We start from the raw sequence: 16,617 nt of genomic DNA, 5'->3' as shown, positions 1-16,617 counted from the left end.
TCTCTTACACTGTGCTTTTGTAAATGCGTAAAACAGCCACCCTTGTACGCATAGAGTTTCATACATACGCTTTCCTACTCCTCTCTTTCCTTTCCCATCTCGCGGCGGCGGCCCCCACACGCATGCCGCTGCGGCTTCGCAGACTGAGAAGGTCCATTCGATTCACCGTGCACTTCCAGAACTAGTTCACGGTGGTACCCTTCTAGCCTAGCATCTTGAGCTGTAGTTATAAACCTCTGCCCTAGGCTTGTCTCATTTAATATGGTGTTTTGGTGATTCCTAAATTTCGAAGCTGCCTTTGTATCCTTTCATGTACTTCTGCCAGCCACTGAGCCCCCTCTCTTCTAATATATTTATTGGTTATATACAAGTACCGCAATGTAGCGGACATTCCAAGAACTAAACGAGAGGTGGTTACCTACTACAGGCATAGAGGATGCATGACTCATTGCTTCAGGAGCTTCGGCATTCCAAGAGCTTAACGAGAGGTGGCTACCTGCTACATACATCTAGGACACATGACCCACTGCTTTAGGAGCTTACCCCTAAACGTCTGTCCCCTATGGCACATACCCGCTCTCTCGGGTGTGTGCCACTGGTGGTTACAAACGATAACGAGACGAACGGGTGTCGCCATAAAGAGTTTCACCCCCCCCCCCCCCCAAAAAAAAAGCACTGTATATATGTCACGCTGAGGAAGGAGCGTGGCAGAAGCTTGGGATCACGCCAGGCGTCAAAACATGCGTACTGCAGCGAGCGATTGTTCTAGAGGTCCACCCATTACAATCCTCTCCGACATACTTAATCCTCATCCACTGCAGAAACATCAGAAAAGGGAGCAGCTGTATAGCGTATTGCCCTACGGACGCGTTGTGGGTGCTTCGAGGATTTCTAAAAGGAATAATTATGACGTTGTGGACACTCAACATCTGTACTTGTGGCAGGCATTGTAGGAATATATGAATTCAACAATGTTCCGGGCATGGTCATTTGTTACTTTATGGCACGGTTGAGGCAGGCACCGAGATCCGAAGCGAGGCTGACAATTGAGAAGGCGATGTGCACGGGGCCCGATTACGCTATCGCATCTGTACTCTTGAAGGCGAATCTCAAGCGCCTTCCAAGTATTTGAACTTAATGCGTGCTCCTTAAAAGTTTTTCATTTGAGCGGCGCGCGCATTTTCGCCGTGACATGCGCTTTCTGGTATGGCTGAAGCCTTGTGAGCACGATGCGTATTTTGGCTGGCTTCTCCATTTCATGACACTTGAGTGGTCCAGCGTTGGGCGGTTAGGTATTCACGACTTGCGACACATGCGTTACTTTTGGGTGCTCATTTATCACTTTCTTAATGTTTGGAGGACGAGTGGCGATTATGGTGTCGTTTCCCCAATTTCTTTGGCACATACTGGGGCTAGGGGTTTTATGCCGACATTTCAGCAGCCGGAGCTGTATATATGTAAAGTAGCCATGAAAGGCGCCTTTAAAACTGTGTGGTCGTGAGGTACTTTATGATCAATGCTCTTGTCGCCACACGACTGCAGAGCTACCATGAAACAACGCAAGCCATTTGGTACTATAATTTGAAGCACATAGACACCTGCAACAGATCGTTTTGGTCTGCGTTAGTACAAGAGCAGGTTGGTAGTTTAGCATTTGCCGCGGGTGTTCAATAAAGCTTCTACAGGACAGCAGCGTACGAACACAAAACACACTATTCACTGCCCTGGTGGCAGGGCAACGTCTGTGTTTTATTTGAGCCAGCAAGAAAGAGCAAGGGCACTGCAGTCTCAACATCAAAACCAGGCGCTAAGTGAGGACTACCGTTCTAAGACCATTCTCTGAATCGAGGGGCTTGTATAGAAAGCCGATTTCAGAAGTTCTACTTGAGAGCGCACCGATGCAGCGGATTCATGAACGAGTTGGTTTTGCACATGAACGCATCGGCGAACGGTTTGAAGTTCCGCAAAGGCCCGTTTACCCTGTACCACCCGGGAGCCTTCGTGCCTTCGTCCAACACTCGGTCCAGGAACGTGGCGTTGTTCACCTCGCAAAAGTTGCGCGCGTACTCAACAAAAAACAGCTGTCGGGGTGTCAGGTTCTCGAGCTTGGGCAGCCGTTCTTCCCTGCTGGCTCGGTCAGCATAGCGCAGGTAGGCATGGTACGTCGGCTCCAGTGCCAAGAAGTCCAAGAGGTTGGAGTAATATGAGTTGCGACTGATGCGTCGACGGGATTCGGTCCAGCGTAGCTTGCCATACTGCCTGCCCAGACAGTCCATGAGCGCGTGCAACCTGGCCACGAAGAGAGTCGGCTTCTTCCCGGCGCCGTAGTTGTAGGCCAAGTGGTAGATGCCGTGGTAAAGGGCGTAGAAAACTCGTGTGCCAACCCGCGGAATCTGGAAGCGTTCCATCGATGCATCCGGATCACGAAGGAAGTCGAAGACCGGGAATGGGACTTCCAGCTTTAGGAACGGCGCGTCCAGGTGGGCGTACGTGCTCAGCATGCCTCCTCGCCAGCCGACCCATTTGTCCAAATCCTTCTGGGCAAAGTCGCGATACCGGAACATGGTAGACAGCGCCATGTAGCTCTCAATAACCCTCTTGCTACCGGAAGCGGTCTCGTAAATTGAGACCAGACGCCGGAAGAGTTCGTTGTGCGACGTCACCGCGTCCGGAACGATAGGCTCCCAATTAATTGCAGCTACGGACTCTACTAGGCTGTCCCGGAAATCCTTGTCGAACTCTGTCTGAGCGTACAGCGTTTCGTTGAGTACGGTCTCCAGGAGATCGAGGAGCGAGTTGAAGGAAGCCTTGCCTCCCAGTTTCGTGGCTGTTGTGTCCATGCTCATGTGCATAATGAGAGCCGGTTCAAACCGGTTCATCATTCGGATGCACAGTCTACGACGCGTGATTGGTCTTGGAGCTGGGTAGCCGGCGTAGCGGGAGTACAAGACTGCCATAAGGTCGCCGAGGTCAATCTCATTGTCGGCAGCGATCTCTACCGCCGTGCGGAAGGCAAGGTAGTTCAAGTACTCCCCGATGTTCGCAGTCAAGTCACCAGACTCCAATGCGTGCAAGTACTTGAGCGAGTAGGTCTTGAGAGGTCGCTTTGACAAATCTGTTCCAAAAGCATCGGCGACTATGGTTCGGACTCGTCGAGCGAGCTTCGGAAACTGTTCGGTCACGTCGACGAGCTCGTCGTTGAGACCCGATCCTTCGATCTGGTGCCGATCCATAGACGCAGAGAGGAAGCGCTCCACCTTGAGCACGTTACTGCGAGCCGTGTGCTTCTGCTCAGATATCTCACTGATAAAGCCCGAGAGGGCATCATCTAGATAGGAGTACTCGATGTCCAGACCAAGACGCAGCGGCCCCATGAGAAGCTCCGGTTGTCCGATGAGGAGGTAAGACTGCTCTGGGTTCTCGACACTGCGCTCCACCGAAAGGCTGAAGAGTGGCTGGATTCCGATGGTCATCAGGTCCTTTACGACCTGGTCCAGAGTGGTTCCGGGTTTCAACACCACCGGGAACGGCCGAAGGCCAATCTTGGCCAGGACGTCGAGCCAGTGAGTGTCACCCTTGCGCGGATACTCGCAGCGCAGGAAGATGTCCTTGACGGCCTCGTAGCCCGGCCGGCCCCGCTGAATGATGTCGGCCAGCATGAGCTCGTACTCGTCCAACAGCGTGTCATCCATGGAAAGCCGAGCCGCGCCGTAGGGCAGCTTGTGCGCCGTCTCCCAGCGCTTGCAGACGTACGCGTAGAAGTCGTCGCAGGGCTCCTGGTGAAACTCGAGCTGGCGGAACAACGCGCCTCCTTCTTTCTCGCAGGCCACCGTGGCGCAGACGCGCGTCTCGGCGTCGCCGTCGTGGTCAGGGTGTCGGTAGGGCCTGATGACGGCCGGCGCCTTTCCGTCGGTGTCCCTGTCATCGGCGGCCAGTGACTGGCCCCCTCCGTACAGGTCTCTCCCGCCTCCCAGGCCGAACAGTCGCCATGGCATCAGGCCAACCACGAGCGAGACGACAGAGACTAAGATGGCGCTCGCTGTCAGAAAGTAAAGCACCGTGGTGGCGTGGCCTTTCGAGGTGCCTCCCCTCTCGTGTCCAACGACCACTGGCCCGCCGATCATGGGGTCATCGGCAACGGCTGGCGGCGCGGGGTGATAACGGCTCGGAGTGGCTGCGCTGCCCATGCGCGCCGCCCGGATCACGGCTAGCTCCTCCGAGGAGTCGGTCGACATGGCGCCGGGGGTGCCGCTGAAGAGGTCAAGGAAGCGGAGCGCTCTATGGTGACCCTAGGCTTTGGGCCGAGGCTTCTTCTTCTGGAGCGTGCGCCCGCGCTGTGCAGCGCAGTTTCTCCTTCTTCTTGTCCTCCATTAGTGACACGGGCCCACAACGTGAAATCGGCCAAGTTGGAGAAAAGGGAAATATAAAAAATAACGTTGGAAGTAAACCTGAGTTTATTTTCAATATTAGGCAATCTTATGGATTTAAGTACTACTTGTATACAGGGTTTTGGAATGGGATAAGCATAATTGTGGTTACAAGAGAGGAAAGAGGACCCAGACTCATACTACAGAGGGTAAAACTGGAACTGAAATTTGGGCAAGTTTGTAAGAATCATACATTACTTGAAGACGAAAAAATATTTAAAATAAGAAAATATAAGCTGGGACGAATATTTTTCTTCCATTCTCCTCCTTCCGCAGTTTCACCCCGCTTTTTTCCCAGCAATTGAACTAGAAAATATTCGTGAGTAACACTTCAATATAGCACAGAGCATTGAATAATTGACATATACATTGTTTTCTCTTTTATATTTTCTCTATTTTATAGTTTTCCTTTCGTAGCGCTGCATGCTACTACCTAATGATTGCAACACGTTTTGTATCCCCAAAAGAGGAGAACTTATTATGGACCCGTTTGTAACGCAAGAGTGTTAAAGAGCTCGTTTCGCAGAAAATCTGGAATCGGCGTCGTTGGTTGTGCTGTAAAATCATCTTGCCCGTGAACGAAAAACCGTGAAAGGTGCAAATAAAATGAATAATAAAAAAAATTCCGTGTCCAAGCGAGAAATGCACCTAAAAACATCTACGTGGCAAGCAGGTGTTCTACCACAAAACCACAACAATTGTTGAAACTGCTTTAAAAAACGCTATTTGAATGTGATGTTGTGCAAGGAGTCTTCTTTTAAGGCATCATACGTTGCCTGACAGAAGCCAGAAGCGTAGAATTGCCCCAGGCATCGATAGATGTGAACTGAGCTACGAATGTGTGTTTTGAAGGTGCACCTATTACAAATAGGCAATCGCAGATATTTAATCACCATCGGCAGCAGAAGCATCAACGAAGGGAGCAGCTGCATAGGTTTGCATGTTGACCTACACACGCGTTGTGGGTACTTCACCGATTCGCAATAGGAATAATTATGGTGTAGTGGGCGATCAATGATACTTTGAAACAGGCCAATGTTACGTGCACGGTCGTTCGTTTCCTAACGGCATGGTAGAGGCATGGATGCACTGGAAACCGAAGCAGGCTAGCAGTTGATTGATTGATTGATTGATTGATTGATATGTGGGGTTTAACGTCCCAAAACCACTATATGATTATGAGAGACGCCGTAGTGGAGGGCTCCGGAAATTTAGACCACCTGGGGTTCTTTAACGTGCACCCAAATCTGAGCACACGGGCCTACAACATTGCCGCCTCCATCGGAAATGCAGCCGCCGCTGCCGGGATTCGAACCCGCGCCCTGCGGGTCAGCAGCCGAGTACCTTAGCCACTAGACCACCGCGGCGGGGTCCCAGGCTAGCAGTTGCGAAGGCGATTCGTGCGAGTCTCGATTACGTTATCGCAATCTGCACTTCAGCTCAAGCGTCCTCCATTTATTTTATTTTGTTGCACATAGCCTTAATCAAAACTAACAGACAATGAAGCCAATGAAGGCGAAAGGACGCTGTTTGTAGTCGTTTAAATAATTATAATGTTATAGCAATCTCAATCGGAAATAAGAAATTAAAATGGACGGAAAGGCACGTTGCTGTTGAATGGGACCAAGTGTTATGCGAAGGCTGTATGTTCATTGCCGACCGGTTTGAAGTCATTTTTTTTCCTCGTAATGAACTTCCGAATAACGGCCTGTAAAATTGGCATTGAAATCAGAGATTGTTTTGTTATTTGTATAAGAAAAGTAATTTCCTTGATCCTGGCATTCTGTTCTTGTATGTTTTTTGTGCAGGCTATTGTATATTTTTATTCTGCAATTATCATATGTTTTAATGTTTTTGTTTGTGAACTGTCTTGCTTTGCTGCTGCCCACATGCCATTGAGTACTTTGGGCTACGGACAAGTCAAGCCAACCTCTCGGGAGTTTTTTCTCGTTGTCATCCATCTGTAAGTTTACACGATAGAAATAAAATTTGATTTCATTTGATTTGATTAATCGCGCGCAGGAAGTGAAACCTACGTCAATGTTGGATGTTTTAAAGGTTGCCACTGAATGGCAAAAGCCTTCATGTCACGTAAAAAATAGCGAGAGCAATCTTCTGCGCATTGGAAAAGTAAAATCCTCTGCGCAGAAACAATTTGATGACGAACAGGCAGGCACAATGTGCACAGAATGGTCTCTGTTATAAGCAGGGCCGTGACTAGGGCGTTGTTGCTGGGGTTCTGATATTCCCCGATATTTCTTCACGCTCTAACTTATTGGGCAACATTAAAGTTGCTGTACACCTTCACATATATTACTAGCTGCCGAACTTACCCGATCTACACGTAGAGAACCCTCGAGATATATCGCTGGCTGCAGCTCTGTCATAAAGGCTCATGTTCCAGCTTCTCTCTAAAACCAAGTGTCTCATTTATTTTCCTTGAAATAGTCTTAAACAGACAATTGATGTCCTCCTATTTTCGTTAACGAAGTGTCCTAATGTAAGCACAAAAATCAGGAACGCTCACCAAATTAATCTTCTTACATTCATTTAACATGGAACTTGTCACTGAAAAAAAAAAAAACTGCATTTCCGACTTTGTCTCCGGCAAGAAAAGAAAATTAACGCCGAAGCAACTGCGCTTGATACAATGTATGGAGGTACATCTGCGTGATAAAAATCTCGGTAAAAAAATTTTTTTGTACAATTTGCAATAGGTCGCGCCTGGCTGGCATGCAGCTGCATGGGTTAGTGGTTTCCTAGCCGGACCTGGCCAGTGATGTTCCGTGAAGTGAATTTTCCTTTTTTCGAGGAATTCTCGCCTGTCATTTTGAGCAGGAGGGAAAAAGGGAATCTTCGTGATGCTGCAGGGAATTTCCGGAATGGTTAAATTCTTCTATGACGACCAATAATTAGCAGCCACAGTGTGCCTTCTTCTGCTGTATTCGGTTCTGACGCATGCACCACGCAAGCATAGCCTTTGAGATTTGTTTCTGAAATTTACGCGGAGCAATTTCTAGTTTACTAGTGGTGTTAGACTTTAAGCCCACAATGTTCATTGTACTAACAGTATATGAGTTAAGAAAGCCATGCTTTCGTTCCGCGGCACTGAAGAAGCTAGTCGTGATTTCAAATGTACGTGAGACACGTGTAAATATAGTATGTGTGAACGTAGGTGGGGGCAGAAATTAGTACTTAAGTGCAGAGAATTTTGCCGGGAATTTTGTCAGCGTTTGCAGGGGAAAGTCTCCGAAATAGGGAATTTTCATGTCTATGAATGGTAATTCTCCAGCGCAGTAGAGAACATCACTGTTCAGAGACGTGAAAATTCCCTACTTTGGAAATTTTTTCCTGCAAACGTGACAAAATTCCCAGCCTAATTCTCTGGCACAAAAGTGCTAATTTCTGCCCCCGCCTACGTACTGTTATGCTACAGGCATGATCCTCGTGCGAGAGCGCTTCTTTCCGCCAGAACGAGCGCAGTTCAGGCGAACTCTCCCCCTCTCCCAGCGCCACCTTCCACGCAGAAGGCGGCACCGCGCAGTTCCGGGCAAAGCGTCGCCTCCTCCGCCGAGACACCGTGCCGTTGCGGTGAAAGTTTCACCTCCTCCAAGCATCGGGAACTGGTCTCGCAGAAGAGAGCAAAAACGTTATTTAACGTCATGCCGGCCTCGTGTTTGGAGGATTTTGCCCCAGCCGACGTTGTCGTGCTGGCCAGCTCTGTACGAACTATAACCTGCTACAGTAAACAGTCCTACCTGTTGCTGTTTTCAAAACTGATTGCCTCCCGATTCCGCCTCTGGGCGAAGAATTCAGCGAAGTTCGTTCGACTGCTCACCGCTCTCGGCTACCACTATCATCGGCCCAAAGCGAATTTGTAACAGTGGTGGCAGACGTGATATGCCATCAAACCCGACTTTATAACAGCACATACATAATATAATTACACGTGTATCACGCACTGGCGACTTTTGAAATCATGACTAGGCCCTCCACTGCCGTACAATGAAAGCATGACTTTCTTCATTCATGTACTGTTAGTACAGTGCACATTGTGGGCTTCAAGTCAAACACCACTAACTGATCCGCGTAAATTTCAGAAACAAATCTCAAAGGCTTTGCTTGCGTGGTGCATGCGTCAGAACCGAATACAGCAGATGAAGGCACACTGTGACCGCTAATTATCGGTCGTCATAAAAGACTTTAACCATTCCGGAAATTCCCTGCAGTATCACGAAGATTCCCTTTTTCCCTCGGGCTCAAAATGACAGGCGAGAATTCCCCGAAAAAGGGAATATTCCCTGCATGGAACATCCCTGTCTCTGAATGGGAATTCTCCGGCGCAGTACAGAACATCACTGGCCCTGGCTACGTCAGACTTTCAGCTTCTCCCCTTTATCTTTACCAACCCCTTACACTTACTATACACGGCTGTGTTTTCTCTGTTCTTTAATGTTTCTTTGTAGTCTGTGTCATTTTTTATTTCTTCCTCTCTGCAACTGTTTGTTCCTCTATCTTTCGATCACTTTACCTATTTTCTCTCTGTCATGCCTTATTTTTTTATCTGTCTCTTTTTTTTTAATTTTGCGTTCTCTCAGTGTCAATAGACATTTCCTACCTGGTATTTTTTTCCCTCCTCCATCTTAAAAAGTTTGCTGTAAAACTCCTATAGCGCGTACGTACTACGAAAATTGGGCAAATAGTAGGGCTCACCTCACTCCACGGGTCCACTCAAAATAAACTAGGGAACACATGGGCTCCAAAAACCTATCAGGGACCGAGCAATGCAGCTTTTCAAATCAACCATAATGACTAAGTGCTTTAGCGGTGATTTAGCACGACACGCTCCATGATATCTACGGCACTCGACCGCCACAGGCCGTAACTGTTCTGCAGCTAAAGAAATGCTAATTTGGGAGCAGGCACTGACTCGATGACACTGCGAGAACAACACAACCACGAAAGCCAGCACGCATGCACTTCGTACAGATGGCTGAACAGCATGCGATTCCAGTGCTTATTAGTGGGTAAATTTCGACATTGCACCAGTGAAGCCACGTATGCCGCACGTACGTTGATTACTACAGTGATTTGAGAAGTTAAGCTGATCAAGCCATACAGGAGCTACTAAACAACTGCGTTGAAAAGGAAAAGATTTATAAGGTGCTGCCACCTAACACAGACGCGATGAAACCGGAGCGCTGACAGGTTTTGTGAAGCTCGCAGCATGGCGCGCTGATCGGCGCCAGCGCTGCCGCCTCCCATTCGCCATTTCCACCCGAGGCGATGCAACATTCAAAACTCAACGACAGGGAGCGCTAGAGCGGCCGCACGCGCTTCTATCTCTCGCGGAATTCTGTAGTTATCATCCGCGCGAGATTCAGTAAACAGAAGCAGATGCGATGCTTTGCGTAATCATCATTATCAAAAAACCTCACGCAGAACATCTGCCTCATTGGAGCGCTTTGAGCATTGAGCGCAAGGCTGACACGATGCATTCGGATGTTCCGTTCAAAGCGGACTCCGCTGCCCTGGTATGCATATCATATGTACCAAACGCCGTGAACTAAAAACAAAAGAAAACGAATAAAATAATGACAAAGAAGGTGTGGAAGCGTTGATGTAAGTGGCGCGTGTCAATGATAAAAGAGCGACACTATCCTCTCCATGCACACATTTTGCCGCGTTTCCTTACAGCGTCCGTAATAAAGATTATATGATAGCAAAGACGTACGTTGGGATCCACGAGGGTAATGGGATAGAAATGAATCGAAATCAGATATACCGCTTCCTGACTATTCGCACCATCAATGCGCAACATACCCAACCTTTTCTATATTTCCTTTTTTTCAAAAAGAAGTGAACTGAAATATGTTTTGCATGAGGTCATCCGCTGGTTATGATTGCTTTTCAAGTTTTTGATGACAGAAAGAACACTCTTCAGCTGTACTGATACTGTGCAACGCGCCCAACTTCTCATCTAAATTGATGGAGCGCCTCTAAAAAGATACTCCTGCACTGTATTACATTAGATGTACTATGTGCGCGTGCTGTATTTTATTAGTAGATAGTTACGCTTACGCTGCATGAAAGTTGAAACCTTATATTATAATGCCCTCAGTGATAGGTAACAATTCGAAATTATATTGAATCAAATTAATAATGGGATAGATAGATAGATAGATAGATAGATAGATAGATAGATAGATAGATAGATAGATAGATAGATAGATAGATAGATAGATAGATAGATAGATAGATAGATGTTACTTGTATAACACTTTTCTACCTCGATATGAGTAACTTAGGTTTGCTAACAGCCATACAACTCAACTTCAAACGGTCAAATCAGTGTTCTGGTTCGTATGCAATAAATATGCAATCCACCTTTTCTTGTTATTCATTTTTCTTAGCTGCCCTCTCGTGGTTTGGTATTTTGTGGTAGAGACAGCGAGAACTGACATTGCTAGAACGAAGGCCTCCGAGACCAAGAGGCATTTCGGGACTTTTCTGATGGAGAAGGGCATATGCGCCGCGAAATCGTGGAAAAGGCGGATTAACATTCAATGGTAATGCGCTAGGTATAACAACGAACTGCAGAGGAGGGTGTTGCCGGCATTAACACATGTTTATAGTGGAGGTGTGGAGCCCACTAATTTCCTCCCTCTTCGATCCACCGAATCACTTAGATCATTATGGATCAAAGTGTTTGATATGTGGGGTTTAACATGATTATGAGAGACGCGGTAGTGGAGGGCTCCAGAAATTTCGACCACCTGGGGTTCTTTACCGTGCACCCAAATATGAGCACACGGGCCTACAACATTTCCGCCTCCATCAGAAATGCAGCCGCCGCAGCCGAAATTCGATCCCGCGACCTGCGGGTCAGCAGCCGAGTATACATTAGCCACTAGACCAACGTTGCGAGGTCATTATTGATCAAAAGTGATTTTCATAAGTGATAGGACTAACGCCTGCAGGGAAGAATGGTGTTATTATGTCGTAAACTAAGTTCTGTATCAGTCATTCAGGAAGACAAGGATCATCGACGGGAGACCAAGGCCAATAACAATGTGCAAGCGCGATTAATGGTGCATTTGGTGCCACTGGAAGTGTGACTTTGGCCTATTTATGGAGATAGCTTACCTTCCGGGTGCTGGCTCAGTTATGTTTTTGAGAAACCCAAATAATTACGTATAGTCATTATTGTTAAATTTATTCAATTCACATGTATCGCAACCAGCTCTAAGGTCAGATGGGACGAGAATTCGAACACCCAGCCGTCTTTGATTGTGACAGCGATCATGCTTCTGTGGTTGGGGTAAAGTCGTGGCGTCATATGAGTTCAGTGACACGCTCATCGACGAAACACATAAATAAGAATGACGAATTCCCCACGTAAACCAGAAACAAGCAGTCTTCTTGATTTCAGTGAGTCTGATAGTTTTAGAATTCGGCTTGTAATTCGAGCTCTTAGTGGCCCTGTATCACAGAGCTTCCCATTTCGTGCTCTTGCTGTAGCCTTGAACAAACCGGAAGCTGTGGTAGTAGATGAATTTTGTCAACTTATCAGTAGGCCCGCTGCATCACAATGTGCCTTATTTGATAATTCTGTCGCGTTAGCCAGCCAGAAAATTAATGCTTGCTTTTGGGCCCAGCATCCTCAACTAGACCCTGTATTTACGTTAAGGGAGCTGCATTGTGCTATAGCATCATGTCGTCAAAAATCGGCCTCTGGACCGGACGGCATTACGTACAATATGCTAAAGAACCTTGGGCCCACAGGCACAACTATTCACTTAGATATTTACAATATTCTATGGATGCAAGAAATTGTACCCGAGTCTTGGAAGTCTGCTCGCATCATTCCGATCTTAAAACCGGCTAAGACCCCCTTGAAGCTTGAATCCTTCCGTCCAATCAGTCTGACAAAGAGAGAGAAAATTTAATGCGGAAAGGCAGGGAGGTTAACCAGAAAACATATCCGGTTTGCTACCCTGCACTGGGGAAAGGGTAAGGGGAAAGGGAGGAAGAGAAGCACAAACACACATACACACACTCGCACACAGTAGTGTCACAATCGTTCTACGAGGCGGGTCGCTCGCAGAAACTTCATCAGCGCCTTCGTTGCTTTCTGGCGTGAAGCTCGATCTTTCCGATATTCCAAGATTGACTGCTCAGAAAATGGCTGGTCGTCGAGGCGAGCAAACACTGCTGAGAGGGACTGTCGCTGAGAGCTGTACTGGGGGCACTGACATAAAATATGTTCAATTGTTTCGTCATTGTCGCAATGGTCGCATGTAGCGCTGTCTCTCATTCCGATGCGGCAGGCAAAAGCGTTCGTGAAAGACACCCCAAGCCACATACGGCAGAGAAGGGTCGTCTCGGATCGGGGTAGGCCAGATGGAATAGTAAGTCGTAGGCATGGGTCCAGGCGGTGAAGACGGGTGTGGAGAAAACCGGGCGTATTCCGCATAGACCTTGCGATATCCTGCGCAAGCGTATTAATCTTTGCTGCTGCGTCGCTTCTTGATAGTGGAATAGGTTCCATCACTCCATTTTCGTGAGCATTCTTAGCTGCATTGTCGGCATGCTCGTTACCGATGATGCCGCAATGGCCTGGTAACCACTGAAAAGATATGTCATGTCCTTCGTCTATTAGGTGATGGTACAGTTGTCGTATTTCGAGCGCCAATTGATCTTGAGGTCCACGACGTAGAGTATTGTGTAGACATTGGAGAGCTGGTTTCGAATCAGTAAAAATGCTCCATTTTTGTGGTGTCTCTTGGTCAATCCTGCGGAGTGCGCTGCGGAGTGCCGCGAGCTCCACGGCTGTCGATGTCGTCTTGTGTGACGTTCTGAACTGGATGGTTTCGGCTCTTGCTGGGAAGATCACAGCTCCTGCAGATCCTCCAACAGTTGTCGAGCCATCCGTGTAAAGTTTGACATGATCTTTGTATTCTTCGTGTAGCATGAGTAGAATCATCTGCTTTAAAGCTGGCGCCGAGAGCTCCGCCTTCTTGCGAATCCCCGGCACTGTCAAGCGCAGTTTTGGTCGGTCCAAGCACCAAGGAGGTGTTAGTATCCGTTCCGGAGGTGTGTAGACTGTTGGAAGGCACTCACGGAAAGTCAATACTCTCTTACAGAAGGAGGCACTCGGTCGATCTTCTGGAAGCGAAGCTAGGTGGTGGGCAGGGGCGCGAGCAAGGTGTCTAATATGAGCTTAAGCACCTCCAAAGTAATGTGCACTGTGGCCGGATGATCTTTGGCGATTGCGATGGTTTCCGCTGTTGATGTACAGCGTGGTAATCCAAGACAAACTCTGAGTGCCTGGCCCTGGGCGTTTTCTATTGTGCGTATACTGCTTTTGCAAGCGTTCGTCAGAACCGGCAAGCTATACCGCAGGTACCCCAGAAACAGCGTTTTGTACAAATGCAACATCGCGTGCACTGATGTGCCCCACGTTTTGCCTCCGAGGAACTTGAAAAGTTGTGCGATGGCCGTTAGGCGCTTCTTTAGAGTGGCCACATGGGGACTCCAGCAGAGATTTCGATCGATCGTGACCCCCAAAAACCTGTGGGTCCTGGCGTAGCAGACACTGTGTCCATTGATGGCGATGGGATATGACGTCATTGCCTTCCGCGTGAACGCGACCAGCGCCGATTTCTCAGGAGAAATCTCGAGGCCTTGTTCTCTAAGGTACGCCGATATTGAATTCGCTGCTTTCTGGAGTCTCGCACGTACCTGAGGACGTGTTACACCTGATGTCCAGGCACAAATATCATCTGCATAGAGAGATATCTGCACGGAATCTGGTATGCGTTCAACGAGACCGATCAGAACCAGGTTGAACAGTGTGGGGCTCAATACACCACCTTGAGGAACACCACGGTGTGTATAATGTTCAGAAGTCGGCCCATCATCAGTTTGCATAAACAATGATCTCATATGTAGGTAGCATTGGATCCAGCGGTACACTCGCCCACCCAAACCAACTGACTCGAGGGCGTCAAGTATGGCTTCGTGAGAAACATTGTCATATGCTCCTTTGACATCTAAAAATAGTGCGACAGATAACCGTCTGCTCATTTTCTGGTGTTGTACGTAGGTCACCAGGTCAATGACATTGTCAATGGAGCTCCGAAGACGACGAAAACCGGCCATGGCGTCTGGATATATTCTATTGCGTTCTAAGAACCACTCGAGTCTGGCAAGGATCATTCGCTCCATCAGCTTCCCTACGCAACTAGCCAGCGCTATTGGGCGGTATGATGTCAGCTCTAGAGGCGATTTTCCAGGTTTGAGAAGTGCAACCAACCGGCTTGTTTTCCACTCTCTGGGGACCGTTCCATCTCTCCAAGACTCATTGAATACTTCCAGCAAAGCACTTCGTGCTCGATCACCGAGATTGCATAATAGGCGGTATGATATGCCATCCGGCCCAGGCGATGACAATCGATTGCATGAAGCAAGAGCCACATTCAGTTCTTCCATTGAAAAAGGCAGGTCCAGGTGCGGGTCAAGTGAATGTGGCGTGTAATCAGCAGTAAGGGCTTCTGTGCAATTTGGTGGGCCCGCAATCTTCCTACAAAAATCTTCCGCTACCTCGATATCCCTTCTATTTTGGAAAAGGGCCAAGGCTTTAAACGGAAAACGTTGTTGGGGAAATGTGCGTAGGCCTCGCACGGTTCGCCATATTTGAGAAAGCGGTTTGCGAGGGTCTAGACTCGCGCAAAATTTCGCCCACCGTTGAAACTCCAGTTTGTCTATACGACGCTGGATCTTCTTTTGCATGCGCCTGGCCATCCGTAGATCTTGAATGGATTTTGTGCGTCGATATCTACGCTCCGCACGCCGACGAGTCGCACGGAGTCGCTCTAACTCCATGTCCGTTTCTGAGGGCCTTGAAGAATATGCCAGCGTGCGCATCGCACTTTGCGCTGCTTGTTTGATCGCTTGCTCAATGCCAGAGGTTAAGCCTTTTTCACAAGCGTGTTCAATGTTGGTTGTGAATGCTGAAAGATCGATCTTCCGTACGGTTTTCGGCGGGTGGTCGCTAGCAAAGCCTTCGATGGTGAGATAACTGGGGATGTGATCGCTACCATGTGTCTCGATGTCTAAAAACCACTTAACGCTTGTGGCGAAGCGACGTGACACGAACGTCAAGTCCAAACAGCTGCTGTACGTTGATCCTCGCAGAAATGTAGGGCTCCCATCATTAAGTAGAGACAGTTCATGAGTCGATACAAATGAAGCCAGCCTCCGGCCCGTGGTATTGACTTTTGAACTTCCCCAGATTGGGTGGTGGGCGTTGAAGTCCCCTATAATTATCCACGGATCCGGGACGCTCGAAAGAATGTCATCCAGTCTTTGGCAATCAAAACGGGCTGAGGGAGATAAGTAGACACCTATTAATGTGAAGGTGAGGTTTTTCTGCTTCACAGTCAGGCAAACATATTGGTTCTCATCATGAGGCGACACAGGTTGAATGATGTAGGTAAGCTCCCGACGAATATACACAATGACCTTGCTGCTTTCGTTTCGGGTTTTGGACGGGATTGATTCGTAGCCAGATAGCCTGATCGGGTTTGATAATTTCGGTTCACATATTACGATGATTGGGAAAAGGTTAGAAAACACGTACTGACGAAAATCGGAAATCCGTGATCTAAGTCCTCTTGCGTTCCACTGGATGACTGATGCTTCTCTGACGTCTTTGCGGAACGATTGTTGATCTCCTGCCATGACTCTACGCGAGGGAGGCGAGGACTGGGCTCAGCGCGTCCAACACCTGTAACCCGCTTCGAGCGGTCTGACAAGCTGTCTATGTAAGGTAATGGAAAAAATGATTGATGCGCGACTTCAATGGTGGCGCAACAGAACTGGTGTATTCTCCAACTACTTAACAGGTTTTAGGAAACAGAGATGCACAATGGATGCAATACTGGACTTAATAACGAATGTGGAGCAGGAACGCGCCTGTGGTGGTTTGACGGTCGCAGTGTTCCTGGACATTAAAAGGGCATTTGACACAGTCAGTCACAATCATGTTTTGCTGAGTATGTTGGAACTCGGACTGTCCGGCAGGTCTTTGCGGTGGGTATCGAAAATTTTATCGTGTCACAAAATATTCATTCAGACGAGCGAAGGAAAAAGTGCAGAACACGACGTCAGAGAGGGAGTGCCACAA

The 16,617-nt window shown here is 48.1% G+C and overlaps 1 protein-coding gene across 1 annotated transcript; it reads right to left on the bottom strand.

Moving 5' to 3' along the window:
• Positions 1-1,880: 1,880 nt before the first annotated feature.
• On the bottom strand, positions 1,881-4,235 carry LOC119168553 (membrane metallo-endopeptidase-like 1). The gene has a single exon (XM_037419950.2). The coding sequence runs from the start codon at positions 4,233-4,235 to the stop codon at positions 1,881-1,883; it is 2,355 nt and encodes a 784-aa protein (XP_037275847.2).
• Positions 4,236-16,617: the final 12,382 nt, after the last annotated feature.

Source organism: Rhipicephalus microplus, chromosome 6 (genome assembly GCF_043290135.1).
Source record: "Rhipicephalus microplus isolate Deutch F79 chromosome 6, USDA_Rmic, whole genome shotgun sequence".
Lineage (NCBI taxonomy): Eukaryota > Metazoa > Arthropoda > Arachnida > Ixodida > Ixodidae > Rhipicephalus > Rhipicephalus microplus.
The sequence above is the reverse complement of the archived record's forward strand: the minus strand, read 5'-3'. Positions and strand labels throughout refer to the sequence as shown.